This window comes from Dreissena polymorpha, chromosome 6 (genome assembly GCF_020536995.1).
Source record: "Dreissena polymorpha isolate Duluth1 chromosome 6, UMN_Dpol_1.0, whole genome shotgun sequence".
In the NCBI taxonomy this organism is placed as follows: domain Eukaryota; kingdom Metazoa; phylum Mollusca; class Bivalvia; order Myida; family Dreissenidae; genus Dreissena; species Dreissena polymorpha.
The window spans coordinates 106,887,906-106,910,586 of NC_068360.1; the positions used below are offsets into that span (position 1 = coordinate 106,887,906).

General features: G+C 33.4%; 2 protein-coding genes across 2 annotated transcripts in view; one reads left to right on the forward strand and one right to left on the reverse strand.

The window, feature by feature from the left end:
• Window positions 1-2,930: 2,930 nt before the first annotated feature.
• Window positions 2,931-4,821, forward strand: LOC127835977 (putative nuclease HARBI1). The gene is made up of 3 exons (XM_052362395.1): window positions 2,931-3,548; window positions 3,717-3,828; window positions 4,585-4,821. The coding sequence occupies exons 1-3, from the start codon at window positions 3,169-3,171 to the stop codon at window positions 4,819-4,821; spliced, it is 729 nt and encodes a 242-aa protein (XP_052218355.1). The 5' UTR covers window positions 2,931-3,168.
• A 3,409-nt stretch (window positions 4,822-8,230) lies between these two features.
• LOC127835978 (uncharacterized) overlaps window positions 8,231-22,681 on the reverse strand; it is a 25,941-nt gene continuing 11,490 nt past the window's right edge. The window contains exons 3-4 of the mRNA XM_052362396.1: window positions 10,109-10,447; window positions 8,231-8,631 (exon numbers count right to left, since the gene is read on the reverse strand). Coding sequence (XP_052218356.1) covers window positions 8,231-8,631; window positions 10,109-10,447 — 740 coding nt within the window. The remainder of the gene's footprint in view (window positions 8,632-10,108; window positions 10,448-22,681) is intronic.

Consider the following 22,681-nt stretch of genomic DNA (forward strand, 5'->3'; position numbering starts at 1 on the left):
CTTAAATTGAATTAAGTTCAGAATAATAAGTAATAAGAAACAGCAAAAATTAAAAAGTACATAATATACACAAAACGATTATGTTGTTGATTTATTATCATCAACAACATTATTATAGTTAAGAAAAACAATAGTGAATACCCAATAAATACCTTTAATTATAATAGATAAGTCTTATTATACAAACATAAATGGTACTATAATATTATAAATTATATTTGTCCAACTCATTTGCTGACTTGAAAACATGTACGTAATGCTGTGTTCTCATTCGGTTTTTTTAGTATTGCACCTTTTGTGATAAAGGCTTAGATAGGCTTAGTTTTAAAGCGGACGCCACTTTGACATTTGTCTCGCGCACGGCCTTAAGCATGCATTCTTCACTGTCCATGGATAGCTCATTTCGAAGTCTCTGTAGAAATTGTTCCTCGTTATCATAACACGAAGACGTCGAACACGATCGCTTAGTGGCCTCAGTAGCCAGGGAAATCTTCATTCAACTAAATAAATATGTTATACGCAGCATCACATATTTTGGATGCTTATAAACTAGATAAAGAGTATCAACCAGCATTTCATTTTCGGAAATGTGCATTGAATTACTTTTTATAAATCCTAAATGCTCTGTTCTGCATTCACCGTGCCAAAGCGGTGATCCCTCCTTTAATCTGTTTTGTGATAAAGGTTTTTATTATCGTCCTGTTTCGCATGTATAGTGTTTACGTTTTTTTCCTGTGCTAATGTTTATTGAGTCACACTATTTTATTGCAAGTCTCAAAGAGCGCTTGTATATTTTGTGATTTTTAAAACTGTTTAATGCGAAATACTTGATGCCTTGGTACTTCAATGGTAACAAAATATGACGACCATGTTTGAGATTTTTGTCTGCAAATACATATATGTAGAACTAAACAAACGATATGAAACTGTCATATAAAATGACGCGTACGTGATATGTCAATAATACGTATAAACAACATTAGTGATATCTGGAAATAATACCAAGGTGACAAATGAAAAGATTTGATAAACTGCCTAATTCATATATTTAAATTCAAGACATCCATTTCATGCTATGTATTTTTATAGGAAAATCTTGACTTAGAAAAGTATGTATTTATTTTGTCAAATGTCGACTTATTAAATGCGAACATAAAGTTCATTTAGGAGATTGTACAGCGATCCTCATTAAAATATAAGGGTCGATATTTTAGTTATGTACGATTACGCATAAACACATGTTCGTCGTTTCCTCTCAACACCGCATCAGATCGAATTTGGCATAGATGACCGAACACGCAAAGTGGAAGGTCTAACTCAAGATAATAGTCCGCACTAAAAAGATAAAGTCGGTCGAAAACGTGCAAGTAGGCAACTTGTTTACGTCTTCAATGAATATATCAAAATGTTATTCATAGCCGAAAGTGTCTTGACTATGCACATTCTTTGAGTTATCAGTTTCTCGAGGCACGTATTTGTACCCAAAACAAACATACGAAAACCTCCATATCAAATTAATCGATAGTCTGTTCGAATTGAACGGTCTTTTCTATTATCAAAACGCAAACATATGTGTTTTAATTTATCGAAAATATATTAACTCCTATCATGGAATGTGTTTATACCTCATTTACTGTGTGTTCACAGATTTTGAGGTTTGGCAATAAATGCTGTAGTTTGACCTCCGTTGTCAAATATGCCGTTGACCGTGCTTGTCGGCATGTGAAGAGGACAACAAACGGTCGCGTTATTATGTGTTCCCGCTATTAAAAATCCTTCAATGCATATCAAAATAAATATAATTTAAATGATATATTTTATCCAAGATGGCTGACCGTTGGTAATCTTAAATCTGATGAAAATGTATATGACACACTACAGCTCCCTTTGAATATAAATTATGTGTTCCCGCTATTAAAAATCCTTCAATGCATATCAAAATAAATATTATTTAAATGATATATTTTATCCAAGATGGCTGACCGTTGGTAATCTTAAATCTGATGAAAATGTATATGACACACTACAGCTCCCTTTGAATATAAATAATGACAAGTTTATGTAAATTTAATAAAATCTGAAACCGTGGTTTAGTAAATATTACTACTGGGGCCGTATCCACAAAGATCCTGAGGGAGATTTTTGCCTAAGTTTAAATATTTTCCCCTTAATTTTCGCTATTTTCCCTTAATTTTTAAGATATTCCTCAAGTATTATCCACAAAACAAAATGCCCTTATGTTTTGCCTTAAGTCGGCATTTTCGCCTTAACTTTTAAGGAACCTCCGGAGGACCCTTAAATATTAAGGAAAAAACTAACGTAGCGTCCATTTTAATGCGGAATCCTGTTTTCAAGGAGAGAAGTTAGAAAATCATCACAATCGGTGGGTGTATCTTATTTCTTTTGATAAATTTATCGATAGTGCAGTTGATTTAAATAGTAATTGTTTCTACCCGTTTATATTTGTTAGCGAGACAGGAAGTTGCAATGTTTACTTCCGTATGTAAAAAAATAAGGAATTGATCGAGGAAGTTTTCGCACGTTGGTTTCAAGTTGTTATTTTGTTATACAAATGTAAACACTGATTTAAAAGCAGTTGATGTGAAGTGTTTTTGTGTTTATGAAAGAATCATACTTGTTTGTTTGAGTCAGTAACGAGGAAAATCCGGAAATGTTGAATTGGGTTTACGGTCATTTCGTAGCATAGCCGTTTCGTACTCGTAGCTACGCATTTTCAGTTATTTCGTAATCATTAATCGATCATTTTGTAACCAAATCGGTTATTTTTGTAACCAGTAATTAAAACTGATTGTGTTTTCTATTATCAATTCAATTGCCATTTTTAACGTTATGTTACAAAATGACAGACGCCCCATCCGCCCATTGTATTGAATTTGGAGATGAAAAAACAACATTGGCGTTTCGGAATATCCGGTCACCAAGATGATACTGTATGAAATAAAAGTTACAAATCTTGCTGGGCTTAATCTATACTATATCGGGACGAACACTGTTCCAGTATTTGTATGTACTTTGCCTTGCAAGATAATGAAAATCAATCCATAAATGGCAGGATATATTTGATGGTAAGTTACTTTTCTACCATATAGCAATTCATACAGTACATTGTGATATTTTCAACATTTTGGTTATACAGCTTGCAGCAAAATGGCAGTTCGGGAGTATCGTGAGCGAATTGACATTGCACAGTTGACCAATGATGATCTGTACAAGAGATATCGTGTGAACCATGCCACATTGGCATATATAATTGCCCAGCTGGATGCTGCCTTAGCCCCCAATACTGACAGGAGCCACAGCCTTTCTACTGGCTACAAGGTCTTGATCACACTGAGGTACCTGGCTACCGGTGTGATACAGCTCAACACCGGTGATCTGCACTCTGTAGCTCAATCAAGTGTTTCGAGAGCAGTATCTCAAACACTTGATGCACTGAGCTCTCAAAATGTTGTGAGGAGACACATTAGATTCCCAACAACCATTGAGTCATTAAACAGGAATAAACAAGGATTTTTTCATATTGCTAGGTACTTCACTTTATAAGATATTTGTTGTTCCAATTTCTGATAATGAAAATACTTGATTAATCCTATTATATAATAGGAATATCATATAATTGTGTTAAATTGTGCCCTTGCAACAGGTATTTGTTCAATTTATTAACAACTGCATTTTCTGCATGTTGTTTTAATTAGATTCCCAAATGTGATCGGTGTCATAGATGGGACTCATGTACAGATCCAGGCACCATCTATTGATGAACCCATGTACGTGAACAGAATGGGTTACCATTCCATCAACACACAGGTAATGTTTCTTAAAATTGTGAAATATGTCACAAAGTGAATCGTATGTTGTAAACCATTGTGTTTTTAACAGATTGTGTGTAGTCCCCATATGAAAAGACATTGTGCATTGTGATAAAACTCTTTTATTGTTTGACTTTCTTTTTGCACACACTGCCATTTAATTGTATTATTGTTGATTTTAACCCTTTTATTGTTTGACTTTCTTAATGCACACAGTGTCATTTAATTGAAGTATTGTTGATTTTATTAGCAAGGCTGTTTTCCGAGAAAACCCGAGCTATTGTCATAGCCAGCTCGCCGTCCGCCGTCCACCCTAGGCGTCGTGCTAAAACCTTAACATTGGCTCTAAAATCCACCTACAACTTTGAAACTTCATATGTAGATGCACCTTGATGAGTTCTACACACCACACTCATTTTGGGTCACAAGGTCAAAGGTCAAGGTCTCTGTGACCTCTTAAAAAACAAAAAAAAACGTTTTTTTGCACCCAAGCGTGGCACCCGTTTTGCGGTGCTCTTGTCTACATTATAGCTGCTTGTGTCAAGTGCGATACTTATAAGTCATTAACAACCTTATTAACACCCATCTGAAATGGATGGATGTTATTTGGCAGTGTCCGTCCAAAAATTTTAAGAGCTGTTTCACAGTAATTGAAGTTTGGATTTTCATGAGTTTTGTCCCCTTAATTGATTTTGTCCCTCCAAAACTCTGTCTCATTCACCTCATATAAATTCTATGAATTTGCTTGTTTCAGATTGTGTTTGATCATAATGACATGATAATGGACGTTGTCGCCAGATGGCCAGGAAGTACCCACGATAGCAGGATCCTTAGAGGAAGTGGGCTGTGGCAAGTTTTCGATAGAAACCTGCTTCCACAGAATGACCACTTTCTTCTGGGCGATAGTGGGTATCCCTGCAAACGCTGGCTGTTGACGCCTTATGTGAGACCAGCTAATAACGCTCAGGAAGCGTATAACAGGTCAGTGTAAAAAGATAAATGAAACAGATCATATTTTATTTTGACTTAAACATGCAGCTCATCGCCATAAGCATGTTTAAATAATGTTTTTAACATACCAATTTTTAAGCCCCCCTTCGAAGAAGAGGGGGTATATTGCTTTTTACATGTCGGTCTGTCGGTCAGTCTGTCGGTCGGTCCGTCCACCAGGTGGTTTCCGGATGATAACTCAAGAACCAACAAACAGACCAACCAACAGACAGGGCAAAAACAATACGTCCCCCACTATAGTGGCTGGGGACATAAAAAACCTCTATCAGGTGAAACGAAATAATTTCATGTTATTAACAGGTCTTTGAGATTAAAATAATTACATCAGTCTATATGTGCATTTGAACAATTAAAATAGCTTAAAACTATTTCTTACATGAGTAAATTGCAATTTATTCCTGTTACGTGTAAAAATGTCAATTTTCATAATTATCCTTTTACATTCAAAAACAAAGTTCATTCCGACAAATGTTTGGAATGGTAAACAATTAGTTTAATATCTAAGGTACCTGTCAATGAAATTTCTCTTTGAAAATCCATGTACAGATTTCTGTGATCCCTTTGTAGATTTTCCCATTTTTTCTCCAAAATGAATTGCTCCCTTCTAATCTGGGCTCTTGCATTGAAATTTTCAGTAACTGCCACCCACAGTGCATTCTTTGTTGCTTTGCTGATTCCTGATATCATACATATATTCTTTTTTTACTTACAGGTACATAAAATGAATAATGCTCAAGTTAATGTAGTTTATGAAATATATTTATTAACAATGGTTTTATTCATATTACTCATTGTAACATTTAGCAACTCATGTTAAATAGATCAATATTCAATAATATGCACTTATTTTAATCAAACGTTTATTTATTTATTTTTATTTTTATCGCATTGTTCATTTAAAGTTTTTGTCATAATGCAATGGCTATATTCGCATATTATTACGATTCTGCTAACAGACATTTCACAGTCATAAAAATTAACACATGTAAAAATGCCCGTAGCATATAAAAAAAACTGTTGGGCCAATAATAAATTTCACGTTGAATAATCATGAAATGGTTAAGTGGAAACTGATCCTTCTTAATTGCAGAGATTATTATTCATACCTAATACTGTGTTGAAACACTGACTTAATTTCCAACAAATCAAGAGCTTAAATAAGTGTTGTATGAATATGTGTCAAAACATTATTATTGGACATAAAAATAATAAAAGGCATGTAGTGAATTCTTCAGTAGCTGGCCAGTCTGGCAATTAACTTTTCAAAGCTAATTTTGAAGACTGAGTGTTATGCAAATGATTCTCTGGTTGGTGTCTAAAGCTTGATACCAATATTTTGATACGTACGATTGCTGAATCTAGCCTTATCAACCTTGTGGAAAGACATGTCCATATCATGGAAGTCGGGATGCGTCTCTCCCATTATTTGGGTAAGAAGCAAGGAATCTTGCAGCGAAAAGTTGGGATTGCGTTTTCTTTTTTCTTCCATTTTGACAGTTTTGACAAAACGTCGTCTGCTATAAACATCCGGTATCGCTTCAGTGCTATTTTAAGATCCACAAAAAACCCAAACGCCGACAGTGGGAATCACAAATAAAACATGGCATTTAATGCTGCTTAAATTCACAAGCATTGTATGCATGTAATAAAAGTCACTCCCTTTATGTTTTCCATAAAAACTCCTTGTGGCACGCTTCGGAAATTAAAACACGTAATAAAATTCAACCGATTCTCTTTAGACAGAGACAACCGCCATTTTTGTATGCCGAGAAATCTCGTGGTATGTTATAATGACGACGTCATCGTGATGCTATTTTTATGTCAGGGAACCCGGGGATGTCCCTGACAACAAACTTAAGTCACTCCTTAGGCGAATTATGTTTCACTGAGGGAAAAAAATGCACGAGACAAAAACTTACCTAATCTTTTTCCTAAGGAATTTTTAAGAAGAATATTTAAGGGAAAAACTTGCCTTAGGTGATTTTTCGAACTTAAGTAAATAACTAAGAAAATGCCTAAGGATCTTTGTGGATACGGCCCCTGGTGTTTTCTTATAGAAGTGTATACGGTTTTAAAAGTTCCATCCATTTCCTCATCAGGTAGACGAAGCATATAATCCGAAAATCTACCGAAGTATTTTGCTTGACCAAATCGCCTCCAGTGGGGCATTTTAGTATTGTCTTAGAAAATATTTTGTCAAACACGAATAGGCAGTATATTCACAAACTGGATTACGTTTTATGGATCCAAGAAGGCTATCTGGCCGCAATGTTTAATATGATACTATTTTTCCTTTTGAATATGCAGTAATAGAAAATCTATTTCATTATAGTCTATCGGCAAAATTTAGGAAGTTAACCGAAAAAACTTATTTCCAAAAAAATCGATAATCATCAAAACAAACCGATAGTCTTGATATTATGATCAATTATCTGTTGTATATCAGCTTCGAGTTATCAAAAACAAAACTTTCGACATTTTAGAACAATATTTCAGTATAGTGTTAATACAATATTAAAAAAGAACAAACTCAACTCTTTAAAGTTCAACTCTTGCATCTCTTTATTGGGTTGAGAAAAGGTACAAGGCTATTGTTTGGATTTAAACACAGGTTGAAAACGTATATTGTATTCTCCATAGAAACATGGTCTTGTCAGATATATATTATGGTATAAAACAACAACACAAAAACAACAACACTAAAATATATATACTATCAAATAAAACTAAATAACTCTCAATAAATGATTCAAAGTATTTTTTTCTTATTCGAAAGAGCAATATGCGATTTGTCCTAGCCAAAAAAATACGGAAAGAAAAAGAAGAAAAACTAACTAACTACGGATATTATACCATATAACACACATAGTGATCGATATTTTGCATTACGTTGGTTGTAAATGCCTTTTTACTTATTAGTTCAATTTACTCATGATGCATTTTAGGAAAATTATATTTTTGACAACTATCGGAATCAAGCGTCGGAATACCCTAGATTTTATGAATTTTTGGTAGTAGCGATTTATGTCTAATCAGGACAAAACTATTGTTTGAGTTAATGTTTTAAATAAAAAACACACACTAAAATGCACAATCAAATCTACATATTAAATGTATGCTAAACGTAAAACATATATCTTAGCACTGGTATACATAATGCACAGCTTAAAGGATCTGTACGTGTACATCGAATTCGTTATATAAAATATATTGTACCAACAACCTTGAACTGAGTTTTTAAATGTCAGTTAAAAACCAAAATGCCTTAACATGTACAAAGTGTGAGTTATCCAGCTAACATCTCAATTGCACTATCCACAATAAGAAATGTACCTGTAAAGTATTGAATCTGGAGACCTCTCGATATATTGCCAAATACTAAGGAGATCTTACAGATGGAGCAAAACGCCAGAAAATGAGTTGTAATATCCACTATTAAATAAACTGCTTGTTGAGTATGCTTCCACCCATATCTTCATCGAAAGCGCTAACTTGTAAAAGGCTTGCATGGAAACACACTGGTGACCAGTCGTTGCATGGAAGTACGAGTTCTGTATTGCTGTCCCATCTCTGACTATTGATAGTTGAGCATATTGTGAAGGATTTGCACAGAAATGAACTGTAAACGCATACAGTCCTGGGATTGACACAGTGAACCTGCCGGTATTTTGGTCATAACCTTGACCTTCGTTGACCCGCACTGCTGTGTAGACAACGTCTTGTCCGGAATCAAGAGAGTAGTCTGCGGGTGTGTACGCATGGAAATATACTGTTGGAATGGACAGCTGGTCTGAAATAAATACAAATGCAATTACAATTTATGTGGAAAACACCCCTATTTTAAAGGAACACAGCTAATTATGTGCAATTAGTTTTTCACGGAAAAACAAACAAGCATTGTGTATATTAGGAAAAAGGTTTCGTTATTTACGGAACTTGTAAGTGACACATTGAAAGCCGCCCGTCGACCTAAATCGCATATGCACAGCGGCATTCAGTGCGACACAGGAAACGTTAATTCTTAGTCTAGACGCGTTCTTGTTTATTGTTGTACTTCGCACTACAACATCGAATTTTGCGTTTTGCTTATTCGATAAATGTTTATTATTGACAATTTATTGACAGTTGCTCATTTTACGTACGAGGAAAAACACTAGACAATTTAATATTATCATGTTTTATCCGATTTTGAAGTCAAACCTGTAAATCGTGTTAATCGTGATTTTTATCCTACCATTACCACTGCCAACTGAGACAAATTGTTAAGCAAAACCATCGTATCAGCTGGTACTGTATAGTACTAAAGGACGGCGAATCGTTCCAACTGGTATTTCCGAATCGTGGTGATCGTTTGTTGTTACCATCAGTTACAATCTAAATAATATATAACTATGAAGTTGACAGGATGTCGGGCTGTATTGATGTCAATTAAGTTTAGTGGTTTATAACACTGAGTCATGAATGCATTGTACCGTAACGGAGCGCATTGATGTTTGATTCACGAAGGGTGACGTATTGACTAGCACAAGAACGTATTGCTTCTCGGAACTTGATCGTGATTAAAATGTTTGATCGACAGTCAAGCGTGGACGCACGTAAAAAGCACTAAATATACCATGTGCAGTCGCATTTGAAATGCCGATAAGAACGTCTCAAGTCGTGACACCTTAAATAGTCAAATTATGAATAGATTGAACCAGAGTGATTCGCATCGTTTCATAAAGTATGGTCACGCATGCCATATTATTTAAGCCTTACATTGTCATTGAAAGACCATGCTCCGTGGCTTTCGTAGTGGATCGCACGATAGTAGGAAATCAGTAAGCGTTTATAAATTACAGCGCTACGTCTATTATCAAAATTAATGTATCGATATACATGTAGTTAATGTTGATGGTTAGAAAATCATTTTTACCAACACACATTTCTTAATTTAGTGCCATCTTGAAACTGCGTTATAGTTATTGTTAACCGAACACTATGGCGTTGTCTATTATTCAAAAATACAATGTATTGAATCGCGTGAGGAAATAAACTACAAATGTACACGAGATAAAACATCCACGCAATGTATTTCGTTGATAAGCAATCGTTTATTATCGCATATACTATTTCTGAAAAATATGCTATAAACTTCATAAAGTACATTACGATTTTGAGAAAGTTCGCGTTAATCACTGATGCATTTTAGTGAACCATATTTCGTTATACATTTCAAACAAAACAAATAACAGGTAAACGTTTCCATAGTTGTATTAAATGCATACCTTTCAATAAGGCGGCTTCCTTCTTTATCTCTGAAATCGTCATTGACGCATTTTGTTTCAACAAGGCGGCTTCCTTCTTTATCTCTGAAATCGTCATTGACGCATTTTGTGTCAAGTCGGATATCTGTGTCATCCCACTTCTAATTGCGTTTGTTAATTTCGAATCCATGTCGTCCTTGGATTTGTCCAGAGCGCCCAGAGTTGATTTCACATTTAGATTAGTCTCACGTATTTCCTTCAGCATAGTCTCTATGGCCAGTTCATTGCGTAGGACCCGCTCTAATAATTTTTCCTCGAAATCATATCGAGAACACGCCGGACTCGAAGGCTCTTTAGTCACTACAACCAAGATGACGTTCATTAAAATGAATAGACACTCAATGTGCAACATTATAATGAAAAATATGTTTCGTAGCCCCACAAGACAAGATAAGCCAATGCGCGTGTACTCTTGAATACTCGGGCAAAGTGATATCTTCCTGCGAAGGGTATGGATATTTTATACTAGGCATAGGCCAGGTAAAACTATGGTTGGTGTTTCTTTCACTGAACGATACATTAGAAAAAAAACTAAAGATTATTATCATAAAATAAATGGTGTCATTCTCAAGTAATATGACTTTATATTGTTTTATGATTTTATTGTAATATATTCTCTGTTTTTGCTGTCTAATATGACATTGGATGCTATTAAATAAGGTTTAAACCTATAATGCATTACATTTACTTTTCCAATGCGTTAGAGCTAGTTTAGTTAATTGTTTGTGTTTGCTATTTCTAGTCGGTATCATGTCAATTATAGGAGTTGTGTGTTATACTGTTTGGCAATTGGTTTCTTTCCATAAATAATAGAGTACATGCTATTATAAGATGTTCGAAGTTTCACTTTGTATATATACATTAAACATTATATAATAAAAAAGTCCATAAGTAACTTCTGGGAAAGAAACAATATTGACGACAACCTATTTTCAGTGAGTTCAACTATCATACTCACGATAAACCAAGCATTTAACAAAACGCAACGTTCGACAGTAATGAGACTATCCTAAGTTTTAAAGTATTTTATAATATGTTTAGGATGCATTTGCAAAGATAGTTGTGTTATGGTAAGAATCCATATTGTAAGCATCATTGTGTTGGGTATACACCAGTATTAGGCCATAACACTCAATACGCAACAAACCAATAATTTGGCCCTTAATGTAGGAATGACACAACTTAAGTAAGCAAATTTAAGTATCAGCCTGTAATGGAAATTGTATGATTTACAGAGTGTATTACACTCTTATATATAACGATAAATACCTTGGGTATATACTTGTTATTGAAATATACGTTTATTATACATACTCTGGTTAAGATGATACCAACGAAATCTTCGTGATCATCTTTAGGCAAGCCAATCTTATAGTGTTGTGTTTTGTTATTTGTTCTTACATAATGATAATGAAAAAAAAACCGAGTATGTAAATTCATGTGTATACACTCTTTAATGTGAAGCAGCAATTTTCTTTCTTTCTTTTGTGCGTTTAAAAAACAATACATCATGTTTTGATTGGAAATTCATCCAAAATGTCATACGGCTCATATACATTATCTCTATAAAAGGAGCCGTGTGTTTTCTAACAGAGACATTCACGTTATTTTCGGATCTATTTTAAGGGGTATGACTGGGGCCGGAACTAGGATTCACAGGTTCGATCACCAGCTTTACCCAAACCGTCTTCACATCCGGTAACTTATCGCCAGCTCTTAAAACAGATTCATTAACAAGCTTGTTTGTATTGGGTAATCGGATTTGTGGGGTTTCCGCCGTGGAATCTGGAATAGTATAATAATTATAATCAACCAGAATTCCTCTTGTGTAATAATATATTAGGAAGGAATGCTGGGACACACGCAGGATCCTTACGTGGGTCCTGTTAAAGTGCAGCCTCAGGCACAGGGCGACTAAATAAACTGAGCTTTCAGAACAGTGACAACACAACTTCTGCTACCGACCTCGCTTTAGTTATAGAAAAATATACAATATCAGGGTCATATTTTCAATTTGATGCATTGCATTTTCCATATTTATTTCAACCCAAAGCTTGGGAAACAAGTTCATTACATTTTCTTAAGGTTATTGTAAACGCTATAATTTCTGGCAAAAGTGAGGCTTATCATGACCATACATACAATATTATACAAATTAATCTCTCGGTGCTTTGATTCACTGTGTGAGGTAAATAATGTTCGATGGTTTCTAAGAAACTGTCATTGCCAAACATAGACATCCTGTTGATTGCTGGTTTTTGCAAAGACGTCGAAAATATTAGATTAAATTATCGCGTATAATATTTCAGGATTCTCTTCACATCACAATAAAAGAAGTATGTTTTTCGTTATTCAATTATTATCACATTAGTGTTCGTTCTTAACATTGGCATTTATCACATGCATTATCGTCATAACAGAGACAAAACATGTTTGTAATTACTAGCAAAACATATCTGATTCAACCGCAATCAGCATTCATACGTTTCGAAAACACCGAGTATACAAAGTTATGTGAGTCGATGTTGTCCATGTACATCGCCAGTTTAAAGTAGGAGTAACACTGTACAGCTTATATATATATATATATATATAACACGAAGAAATAAATATGTCCACGTTTATCTTGTATCTAGTGGCCGTCTAATCAATACTTCGCCTGAATGACATCACAATAGCTTGGCCACTTGAATTTATTGAACAAATAATTTCAACTAGAATTATTAGTACATTAGTAAGTCTGTGTAAGTTATCGAAAATAGTGGGTAGCAATTCCGACTTTCTTCGCAACATTGTATACAGAAAGATGAAGACATAATTATGTTTATTAAAATGTTACACAATTTATCAAAATTATTATTAAATTTATAATATATGACAGTTAATACTTGTAAGCCTACGCAACATCATATGCTCATGATAAATTTTGCCGCATCTGTGATTAATTAAACAACAAAACGTGATATAAATTAAATGGTACAAATCTTTGACATAAGCTATTCAAGTCATTAATAGGCGTCTTCATTAAAAAAAATACGGAGTCTGTTTTAAAGCCACAGTAATTCAAGAATAGTTTTCATCTTGTGCTTAAATAAATGCCAATAGGTGATTTTGAGAAGGACCTTTTGGCTAGTTTTGAATATATTTAAATTGTCGAACAGAAGGTTTTTCATAAAAATACAAAACAGGGAACCAAGGTTTTCACCGACACATGACAGAGTTAAAAACTATGGCAAAACATTGAGATGAAACGGATTACATTCGACTAGAAAAAAGAAAAAAAAAAGAAATACAGGTGTACAGTCGCGTTTGATTATGTAGAGTTCATTCTTGCAAGTTACATGTAATACCCTTTTTTATTGTTTATATCAATAAAGCTAAGAATGCCCTTTCAAATAAGGTATGGTTATGGGGGTGTGTGTCCGCACCAATTGTTTTTATTTAGATTAAATTCGCAACTATTACATTGAAATATGTAGGGGAAATATTGAGAATATTGTGACCTGACATTATTATAAGTTGAGGGTTACACTCTTATTTAAAAGTGAAACATAAACCTAAGTTTGACAAAAGCGAACACTTCCACGGATAGAATATGAACAAGATTATGAACAAGATGGTAAATTGCGAGGTTCTGAAACTCGAAAGAGCCATGTTACTTATACAAGCCAATGACCCATAAAGGGAGAAAGTATTTGAAGATGTTAAGACCATAACATTCACATGCTAATTTGTTGATATAAAATCTGCCGTTTTGAAACAAAATATTTAATGAATTATTTGCAAACAACAACAAATACAGTGTCATATAATGTTCTTTACATGCGCATGATGTATGGATATTTATGCAATATTATCACATACGATACTGAACCGCATTTATGCTCAAACGGCAACGTCCTGCATTGGTAATTCATAGCTATATTCCAAATTTAATAATGTTCATGCACCGTTTGCTTTGGGTTGGAATGATTTCCATACTCGAGCAATTTTAAAGAGCTGGGTTCATTTAAAATACATTAGGCATTTAAATTAACTTGTATTCTAGTTCTCGCAATGCAATAAATAATAATTAAGCCCAGTATATGAGGAATAAAAAGACTGCATAAAGCAAAGAAAAAAGCACCCGGTTATGGATGTTGGGTAATGAGAAAAGCGTTTGACCAGAACAATCTAATTATCTTTTAAAAATACAACACATTATGCAAAGAAATACTAAAATCATAAACATATGTTCATAATAGTTTTATTTAATTATATGTATGGCACTAAAACCTAATTGAAAATGTATATTTTCACCTATAAGATTGGTGCCTTGTACACGCACTGTTTTTCGAAATAACGTACGCTGTTTTGTAGCATTGGAATCAAGATAAGATGTTAAGTTCATGCACAATAAGATACGTTCTACTGTTCGGGTTGCCGCCAACATTTTGTAAAATCGTGCACAATACCCGCTTTTTCTGGCTATTAACCTTTTCTTAATGAAACCATTCGGTTACAAGAGATCGGTGTACAGCGTTTACGAAATAGACGATAATAAAGTAATATGTTAATGTTTACCTTGTAATATCTTTTGATAATTGAAATCCCCGGTACATAATATATGTATATACATGTTCAGGACTAAATGATAAATATATTTAATACATGTATTAAGCGTTCGATTCGTCGCAACCGCGCTGTCAACCGTTGTCGTTCAGAGCTTTCCTTCCCGCCGGGCTGGTCAGATGATAATGGACGCTTTTATTAAACATTTTGCAAACGATTGTTTCAGATTAAAATAAATGAATTTAATGTTGTTGTTTATGGTGAATTGGGTACATATCCATTGTATGTAAACAGGTTTGTCAAAAAATATAAAATAGAAGTTTAAAATTCTAAATAATCCAAATATTATTCCGCAAAATGTTTACAAATCAGCTTTAAACTATTGAAATAAAGGTCATACAAATAGGGTTACAATAGTAAAGAGCATATTACATTATTTTGAATTTGTCTATGTTTTTTAAAATCCAAACGTTTTGCAAGTAAATAGTTTTGTTAGAGAGTTCAATGTAGACTTGGTTTCAGTTATAAACAAGAGCTATATAATAGATATGTATAATGTATGAAAAACCTCATATAAAAAGGAAGAACAATTAGACTTACTTTGTAGATGCCTACGTTTTTTGTGTGTAAGATAAATAGTCTCTGTGCTTCCGTTGAGAATCCAAATTGGCAGATATGCTCAAAGTAACATTCCATGAAAAGAACGTTATTGTTTATGTTGTAATGACGTTGAGTTAGAAGACAAATACCATTTTATATGTATATGCCGCTTTTATACTAATGTAAGAAAATATCGCATGCTTTATATTTTTCCATTTGTATATACATTTTACACGGTTTAAGTTTCGTGTAACATATAATATATTTTGAATGTATGTACATACACTTGGAGACTTTTCTAACGCAACGCGTATTCAAATCAATATTGCTCTCTTATTTTAGAACGGATTTTTTACAATTTGGACTAAGACTTATTCAACACAATACTAATACTTCATGTAAATTTAGTTGAAATTTATCAGCATTAAAATATCAAACATAACAAATTAAAAAATAATCATTTAAAAAGTAAAGTTCTCAAAACCGTACATCGTAAAATAATAATGGGAAAAGTAAAACGCATTTACTTACATGTCTTAATGACCGACCGGCTTGCAACATTGCGCTTATTTATCTTTATACGAGCTTTATCGTTTTTCTAGATAATGTTTTGTTTTCCTAATATAAAAACCAACCGGGAATGATGAAATTGAAATTCAATTTGAATTATATAGCGTTGTACTAAACTTGGTGACCGAACGCCGCAGCATTTTTGAAACATTAATATCTCATTTATGAGTAAATATTTTGATTTAAAATTGTACATGTGATCATTTGACTACAGTATGTGCAAGCAAACGATAAAATAACTCATTCGTGACGATCGGATGTTTTAGCAATTGGGTAAGGTAGCCTGGAACATGCCTATAGCGCTGTTGCGCTCCTGAAATTTCATACGAGACATATTGATTTTTAAATTAAGTGTTAGTTTATCTGGTGTATCAACCCACCTAAAATGAAGAAATTGAAATAAAAATAGAATCGTATCGCGTTTCACCATTTTCGCTTGCAACCAGATGATTATTTTATGATTGAATTATGATAAATGCTTTTGGAAGGATTTTAAATGTGTCAGCAATGTTTGTGTCTACATATTTCTAAGCTCCAGCCAGATGCGGAGTAAGCCTATTGGTGTCTGCTGTTTAATATGTTGTTGTTATATCGGGTGGGATTAATTCGATGGTTTAAAGATATTAATATTTTACATATTTGTTTGATAGCCGAATAGAGAACGTTTTGCAAGTTTACAACACAGTACGATGGAGAAGATGATGTTTTTAATGACCATATACAACAAACAAAATACTGTTCAGTGCTTGATTGGCGAGTGCACAATGCTATAAGAGGTACCCATAAATGTTATCACATATAGTTAACCTCAACTACATGACCATACAGACAAAATTGAGGTACACAACACATCAATTGCGAAAGGTATGCACGGATTTCTTCCCAATGTTTATAATAGAGGAAGGACTCTTACAAGTGATATTCACTATATGCAGAACATTCATTCCAGGGACAATAAATGTTAAATGTTTGCAATTTACATAACTTATATCTAACTTATTATCAGCAACAGTATATACGCAGATACGTTGTATTTGTAGTTGAAATCCTACTTTATGCCAGTGAGCATGTGTTCACAACCAGTTTCAATTAATTCAAAGATAAAAATAAAGGCGGGTTTCGATTATTTCAAAGGTGAAAATATAGGCGGAGATCAATCCTGTCCTTGTCATAGATTGGCTTTATTTAAATGTTTAATTGACTTTGCATTTATATAATATTATTTTGTTATTCGTATTCACGTGACAGAACACATATATGTATATTTGAGTAAGAAGACGATTTACTGTTGTATAAGTCTGAATAAACCGTTTGTCTGTTTCCCTTCCTGTCTCTCTGCTTGTCTGTCTGTAAGTCTGTCTGTCTGTTTGTTTGTCTGTCTGTCTGTCTGTCTGTCTGTCTGTCTGTCTGTCTGTCTGTCTATGTCTGTGTGTGTCTGTCTGTGTGCGTGTCTGTGTGTGTGTGTCTGTCCGTCCGTCCGTCCACCCGTGTGTCCGTCCGTCCGTCTATCTGTCTGTAACACTTGTTGCAATTATTAAACGACGTTTTAATATTATTTGGTCACTAGGTGTGAACCTCATCCACATGACATTCTCTTCATACATGGATCTTTCTTCGAAATGATGTATGTTTTGAATTTAATTGAAACACATGTTGATATTGTTTATGTATGTTTATGCCGATAATAAACTGTTCCGGTCTTAACAATTTAAGACTTGATCCACTTATCACACCATAAAATGATAAGTTGCAAACACAACGGAAATTCCAACTAAAACATGACTGACTCTTTAGTTATCACAGTATTATTGCAGAGTGCGGATGTTAAGGAAATAGCTTAAATTATGTTTTAAAAAAAATCGGCGCTTATGTTTACAGCTAAATGTTTACTTTTATGTTGTTGATATTGTATTACCGATGTTTAACCATTAAAACGTTTCTTAATTAATTATTTTAGGTACTATTTAGCGTGTGTTTATTGTTTTTACTCTTTTTAGTTTTCCTCGTAAAACTTCTCGTAAATCATCCTTAATTCATCAATTAGTTTTGAACCGCTGACCCAGATCGATTTCAAATTTGTTACTTACGAACGTTTAAACATTGCAGAGAAGCATTATTAAACCACATGTGGGCGGGGATAAAAGTGTGTTAATATGTGTTATCGGTCAGGGTGTATTAACACGTAAACATATTGGCCTAGCGTCTTCAACATTATAATGCTTTAGATGAATAGTGAAACGTCATATTAGATCTTTGATTGTTGAATCTTACGACATTCGCACATTTTATGAATGGAATTGGCGTTATATTGGTTTGGTATGGTTAAATGAAGTCATTTATAATCGCGGATAAATGAATGTCTGAAAAAGATGGGCGGAGTATTGTTCTCATGTCTTTAAATTTACATATGAAGAAAAATAAGATGGTGTATATATCAAAATAATAAATTTTTTATCATAATTTGTGGTCGAGCAATCATTCGCATTCGATATTATATTAATATGCATCAATACGCGTGACCGTGGATTATTGGACATCAAACGTCAAAGAAAAACATATTTCTAAAATACTTCGTAATTCGTTACATTCTAGTTTTAAACTGTACCACATGTTTATAGGCCATTAATGGCACACGATGTCATATGACTTATTCAAACCTTTTATTGTTGTTATTTTTGATATACCTTTTATAAAACGCATTTTTAACTGAAAGCTAGATATATGACGAATTGTTATTGTGTATAACTGTAAAACTGTTTGAAATTGATTAATCATAAGATATTTCCTAAAATCCCTAAGTAAATCAGTCATTTCACGAAACTCCTGAATCGTTTAGGAACTTCACGACATTCCTAGTTGCACAGATTTACTATAACATATACTTATTGACTATAATAATAATAATAATAAAAATAAATAAATAATAATAATAAAATAAAAATTAAATAATAATACTATTAAAATGATACTACTACTACTACTACTACTACTACTACTACCACTACTACTACTACTACTACTACTACTACTACTGCTACTGCTACTGCTACTACTACTACTACTACTACTACTACTACTACTACTACTACTACTACTACTACTACTACTACTACTACTACTACTACTAATAATAATAATAATAATAATAATAATAATAATAATAATAATAATTATAATTATAATAATAATAATAATAATAATAATAATAATAATAATAATAATAATAATAATAATAATAACTACTACTATTACTACTACTACTTCTATTAATGCTACTACTACTACTACTACTACTACTACTACTACTACTACTACTACTACTACTATAACTACTACTATACCTACTACTACTACTACTACTACTACTTCTACTACTTCTACTTATAATAATAATAATCATAATAATAACAATAGTAATTGAGTTTTCCTTTATTTATTGTTTCGTTAACACAACTTATACAAACCTTCTGTTCTCTTTTCACGAAGGCGTTTTAAACACAATTGATTGGTTCGTTGTATTTTAATTTGAAAAGAAGAATAACAAAATGTTTAATTAATCAAATAATTGGTTGTTTGTTATAGGAAATAACAATCATGTTCATGGGATGAATCATACACAATACATTCCTTAAAGATACCGTATCTCGTTCTCTTTTTACCGGCAACATCTATTAAAGCTGGGTACACAAGTGTAATTGATTCCTGGAGTAAACAACCTTCATAAGCATCCGATTAATTTCACCGTTATTCTATTTTTATGCATGCTTCTGCGACACAAGGGCACGAACAATGTACATACGTTTTTGTATATAATCCGATGGTAAAACTTGAATAAGTATTTTATATTACCCCATACAAGAACTATTTTCAGAAAAGGATAGTCGGCGTCAATTGGAAATACGAAAATTGCGAACGGAGAATTATACATCCTGAGTTAAATTACCAACTAGATAATGCTTAGGCGTAACAAAGTTGTTTTTTTACTCTAACCGGATCGATTCTTATTGATGGAGTTGTTCCTAAATGTCTTTTATATTCTATAATGAGTTTGCGATCACTTACGCTAAATTCACTAAATAACGATAAAGTGAGTGGTCAATTTTTGCAACATTCGACCGTATTTTAAATTAACTAACTACAGGAATCATGTTTAAAATAGTTCTTCTTGAATGCTCTGAGCTTTTACGAGTACATACGTACAGCCCAGAGATCCGGAGGGTAAATAGCTGGGAGTTGGATTATTGCATCTACTGTTTAAAAGAGATTTGGAGGATTTATGCATGTCATGGCACATTTTATTCAATCGAAACGCGTAAAAAAGTTAACGAAAAAATGCGATGTATGTGGCAACAAGATTCTTTTTAGTCATCAACGTGTATCACGCCATAATAAAATAATGTAATTTAGATTCTAAAATGTATGTACAATCAAAGATATATCAATAGTTATGCTTATTGCGATATCTTTGGTATAATATTTATACAGACGATACCACAAATTATTATAAATCGCACGTTGGCTATATTTATATCTGCTTTAATAATTGATTCTGATCGTCCTTTTGTTTATAACAAACGAAAGATATAAAGGAAATATTGGTTACTCATGGGCTTCGTTGATACATTTTTCCTCGACATTACATACTGCTACTGAGCGGCATTCACCGATAGGTTTACAATACATTCTTTCTATATAATTTAATATTAATCTGATTTGTAAACATGTAAACAACAATGTTTTTGTCAAGTTGTTATTTGGCAGTCTTTAAAGAACGTGATTTGTCGCTTGCAGTAGCTTGTGTTTGTCGTATGTATTTTTACAATGAGAAAGAAATAACAATTGTGTTATACTACATAATATTCTACTATTTCGTGATTTGCATGCCATTGTGTTCCTCTTTATTAGTTTGTTTGCTTCACATAAAACTATATAACTGTTGTCTTTCGATTGTTGTTGCTCTAGTCGCATCAGTGAGATCGAGAACCATTATATTCATAGGCGAGCCAAACCGATCATAGATTAAACCAGCCTACATACGAATCTTTCCTTAACAAAAGAAATATGCAACGCAACCACAACCAGTCCCGGATTGCCCAATGAAGAGTCGGCAACTGCATATGAGCCCCGTTACTTTTAGGCGCCACATGAGACCGTATTTGACAATGCAAATTAGATTATTATTATTATTATTATTTTAGATCATTGTGCGATTCCGATGAAAGGCTGGACATTGTCCAACCAAGTGAACACCATGTATTATTTGCAAAACCGTATTGTTTTGCTGATTATTTCGTTTTCAAAAAGTGCATTATTGGGCTCAAATAGTAGGCTTATACAAAGAATGAAATTAAGTGAATACTAGCGTTCTTGCAGGCACTATGCCGACTAGAGGCCTGGGGTGTGGGTCCCAAACTTGTCACTGCCTATGGGCCTCCACGGTGCATATTCCGGTACTTACCATAAACACAATGCAATTCACACACTTTGTGGTTTAAATATTTTCTAATATTAATATGCACATACTTAAAAGAAATGGAAATGTTTTTTGATGAATGTGATGTTTGACTTCTTTATTCTCCTTTCGCCTTTGACTAAAACTCGAATTTGCATGAGCAGATTTGCTTATAGTTTAGTTTGCTTACATATTCAAAGTCTACCGCTATTCAAATATGAGTAGAAAAGACACTCCTTTAATCGCACGTTATCTATGATGGTGAATCCAGTTAGCTGAATCTTGCTTGGTCCCCACCACCCTGCCCTTTAAAATGTATTTTGTTGATGTAAACAACATACCCTTATTATTAAATAACAACAACCATGCAGTATGGCATATCCGTAGCTCATATTACTTTTTTTCCACAGTATTTGCCCCAAAACAGTCGATTAGGGATAAGTTAATTCAAGTGCATTTGTTGCATTAGTCTTTCTCTTAGATTGCATTTTTTTTAACTTTATTGAAATTGTTGTTAGTAATTCTCGTAAAATAGGACGCGAAAAAAGTTTAAAGGCTAGATGCAATGACCGTGCCTAATATTTTGTTACTTGTGTTACGATATAAGCTGTATAAGTTCTTCGCATTAGTTATTGTATATATCTAAAAAGAAAGACTATTATCATCATACATAAGTTTATAGATTTCCCATTCTTTCGGCGAATCGTTTACTAGGTAGACAGACTGACCGAGCGCTGTCCATGTCCAAAACAGCGGAATGGAATAAACTGGGTTGAACGAAAATTATTAGTTATATTTATAACTAACGACCAAATAATGTTTATCAAAATTCAAACATACCGACATTTGTAACTTCACAAAAATTTGTTCCCATGAACGGACATAAAACCTCATACAACGGCTTTTATTTGAACATATTACACACAAGGGTGGCCTCTAGGAGGACATGAACGAATCGCTTCCAGACAAAGAACACATAAAATGACCTCAAGTTAGACATAATAGATCCAAGAATTGCATTTAGTCAGACATAAATCATCAAAGAAAGGCGTGACAATGGACATTAAACATTCAAGAATGGCCGTCAGTCGGACATGAAACATCAAAGGATGATCGTCAGTCTGACTTAAGGTAGCGCACCTCTAATGGGCACATATCCAAATATAATTTATTTAATTATTTTCATAATCAGCATCATTTCACTGAACTACATGCAAATTTGTAGGTAGGCTTTCCATGCTTTTCAAAAAATATACCGATTTTTTCAAAACCACCCTCACGCTCGGCTTTTGTCCAGTTTATTTTCACCCCTGGGGTATATAAAGGTTCCATAATTCATTCAAATTTCCAAATATGGGCAG

Bases quoted from the DNA above. Each gene is read 5' to 3' on its own strand.
- LOC127835977 (XM_052362395.1), top strand. From the start codon at position 3,169: ATGGCAGTTCGGGAGTATCGTGAGCGAATTGACATTGCACAGTTGACC. The intron at 3,549-3,716 runs GTACTTCACTTT...TGTTTTAATTAG, and splicing joins GGATTTTTTCATATTGCTAG to ATTCCCAAATGTGATCGGTG. The intron at 3,829-4,584 runs GTAATGTTTCTT...TGCTTGTTTCAG, and splicing joins ACCATTCCATCAACACACAG to ATTGTGTTTGATCATAATGA.